The sequence below is a fragment of the Ipomoea nil genome, unplaced genomic scaffold (assembly GCF_001879475.1).
Source record: "Ipomoea nil cultivar Tokyo-kokei standard unplaced genomic scaffold, Asagao_1.1 scaffold0143, whole genome shotgun sequence".
NCBI lineage: Eukaryota > Viridiplantae > Streptophyta > Magnoliopsida > Solanales > Convolvulaceae > Ipomoea > Ipomoea nil.
Genome location: NW_017616571.1, coordinates 691285 through 692969, shown reverse-complemented (window position 1 = coordinate 692969; position 1685 = coordinate 691285). Strand labels below are relative to the sequence as shown.

At 40.1% G+C, this 1685-nt stretch overlaps 1 protein-coding gene across 1 annotated transcript; it reads left to right on the top strand.

Moving 5' to 3' along the window:
* The first annotated feature begins 396 nt into the window (after positions 1-396).
* LOC109172070 lies at positions 397-1398 on the top strand. Its single transcript, XM_019321237.1, has one exon. It carries the CDS (start codon positions 397-399, stop codon positions 1396-1398), a length of 1002 nt encoding a protein of 333 aa, XP_019176782.1.
* The last annotated feature ends 287 nt before the right edge of the window (positions 1399-1685 follow it).

The window sequence follows — 1685 nt, the reverse complement described above, 5'->3', positions numbered from 1 at the left end:
CCCAGTAATTCATCTCCCATGGAATTGCAATTCCGTTCCCACGTAATTCCCCCTCTCCAACCAAACGCCCTGTAAGAGACAACTATTAAACCATTAAATATGAAATTATTGTAAAATCTTATGTGGACATTATTCTATTGATGATAGGATTCTTAATACTGTAGGAGTCCTAATTCTGTAAGAGTCCTGAAGGCTATTATGATAGAGATGTTATATATACCATTGTAATGATGTACAGAGTTCCTTCCCTGGATGATAATAAGAATTACTTTTCTCTGCTCTTTATTCTTCTTCTTGCTATTATTACTCTTTGTTATTGTTCTCCATGAACTAAAGGCCTGCAGACAAACCTGCAATTTAACACGTTATCAGCACGCTCAACATCGGTGAACGATTATGGCTGCACTAACCAAGCGTGAATTTATAGAACTGGCCTTAGACGGGAGTAAATATTTAACTTGGGCTCTTGATGTTGAGATCTATCTCGCATCAACTAAGCTACAAGATACTATTATTGCTGATTCCACAAGTAATGCGGCCCAGAAGGCCAAAGCGCTCATCTTCCTCCGTTACCATCTTAATCATGATCTTAAGAATGAATATCTTACCGAAAAGGACCCCTACATTTTATGGAAATCTCTCAAGGACCGTTTTGATCAACAAATATCACTTGTCCTCCCCCAGACACAATATGACTGGCTGAATTTGAGGTTCCAAGACTATAAGTCTGTCATTGAATATAATTCGACATTACATAGAATTGTGTCACAACTCAAACTCTATAAACAAGAAGTTTCTGACAAAGACTTGATCAAAAAGACTTTATCCACATTTCATGCTAGTAACCTTGTACTCCAACAGCAGTACAGGGCCAAAAACTATACCGAGCATGTTGAGCTGATTTCCGCCCTCCTAGTAGCTGAGAAGCATAACCAATTGTTAATGCGAAACCATACTGCACGCCCTGTTGGCTCTGCACCAGTGCTTGAAGCACACCATGTTGCCCAGTCGAGCAACACTAGGGGGAACCAAGGTAGAGGACGAGGAAGAGGTCGTGGAAGGGGTCCAAGTTGTGGAGGAAAACATGGAAGTAATAAGAATCATAACTCCCGCAACAAGCAAAGGCAGTCGAAAAATCAGGAACAACCAAGCTCATCCAACAATCATTCCGGGCAGCAACAAACCTGGTATAGATGTGGGTGCACAGGACACTGGTCACGTACATGTCGCACCTCGAAGCACTTGGTTGAGGCATATCAGCAAATAATTAAGAGGGACAAAACGCGGCCTAAAGATGAGTCACACCATGTTGCGTTACCAGAAGCAAACGCACTTGATAATGCTGATGATGATGACCTCATGAAGTATGAGCTTGAAGATTATGGAGATCAAGAGTGATCTTTCTTTTCTTTCTATCCTCGTTTTTTATGTAACAATCGTCGATTGGCCGCGACAGTTTCTTTCATACTTTTAAGTGCATGTATGCATTTTGAATAAATATTCTATGTTATTTAAATAAATCTTCTTATGAATAGAATATTCATCCCTCGTTTTCCTGATTACTCGTTTCTCTATAGAGATATGGGGGATGTTTCGGCTTTATGTTTGATAGATAGTGCAACCACGCACACTGTTTTGACAGACAGAAGATTCCTATTGTGAGCTCTGGAAGAGTTTCACTTATT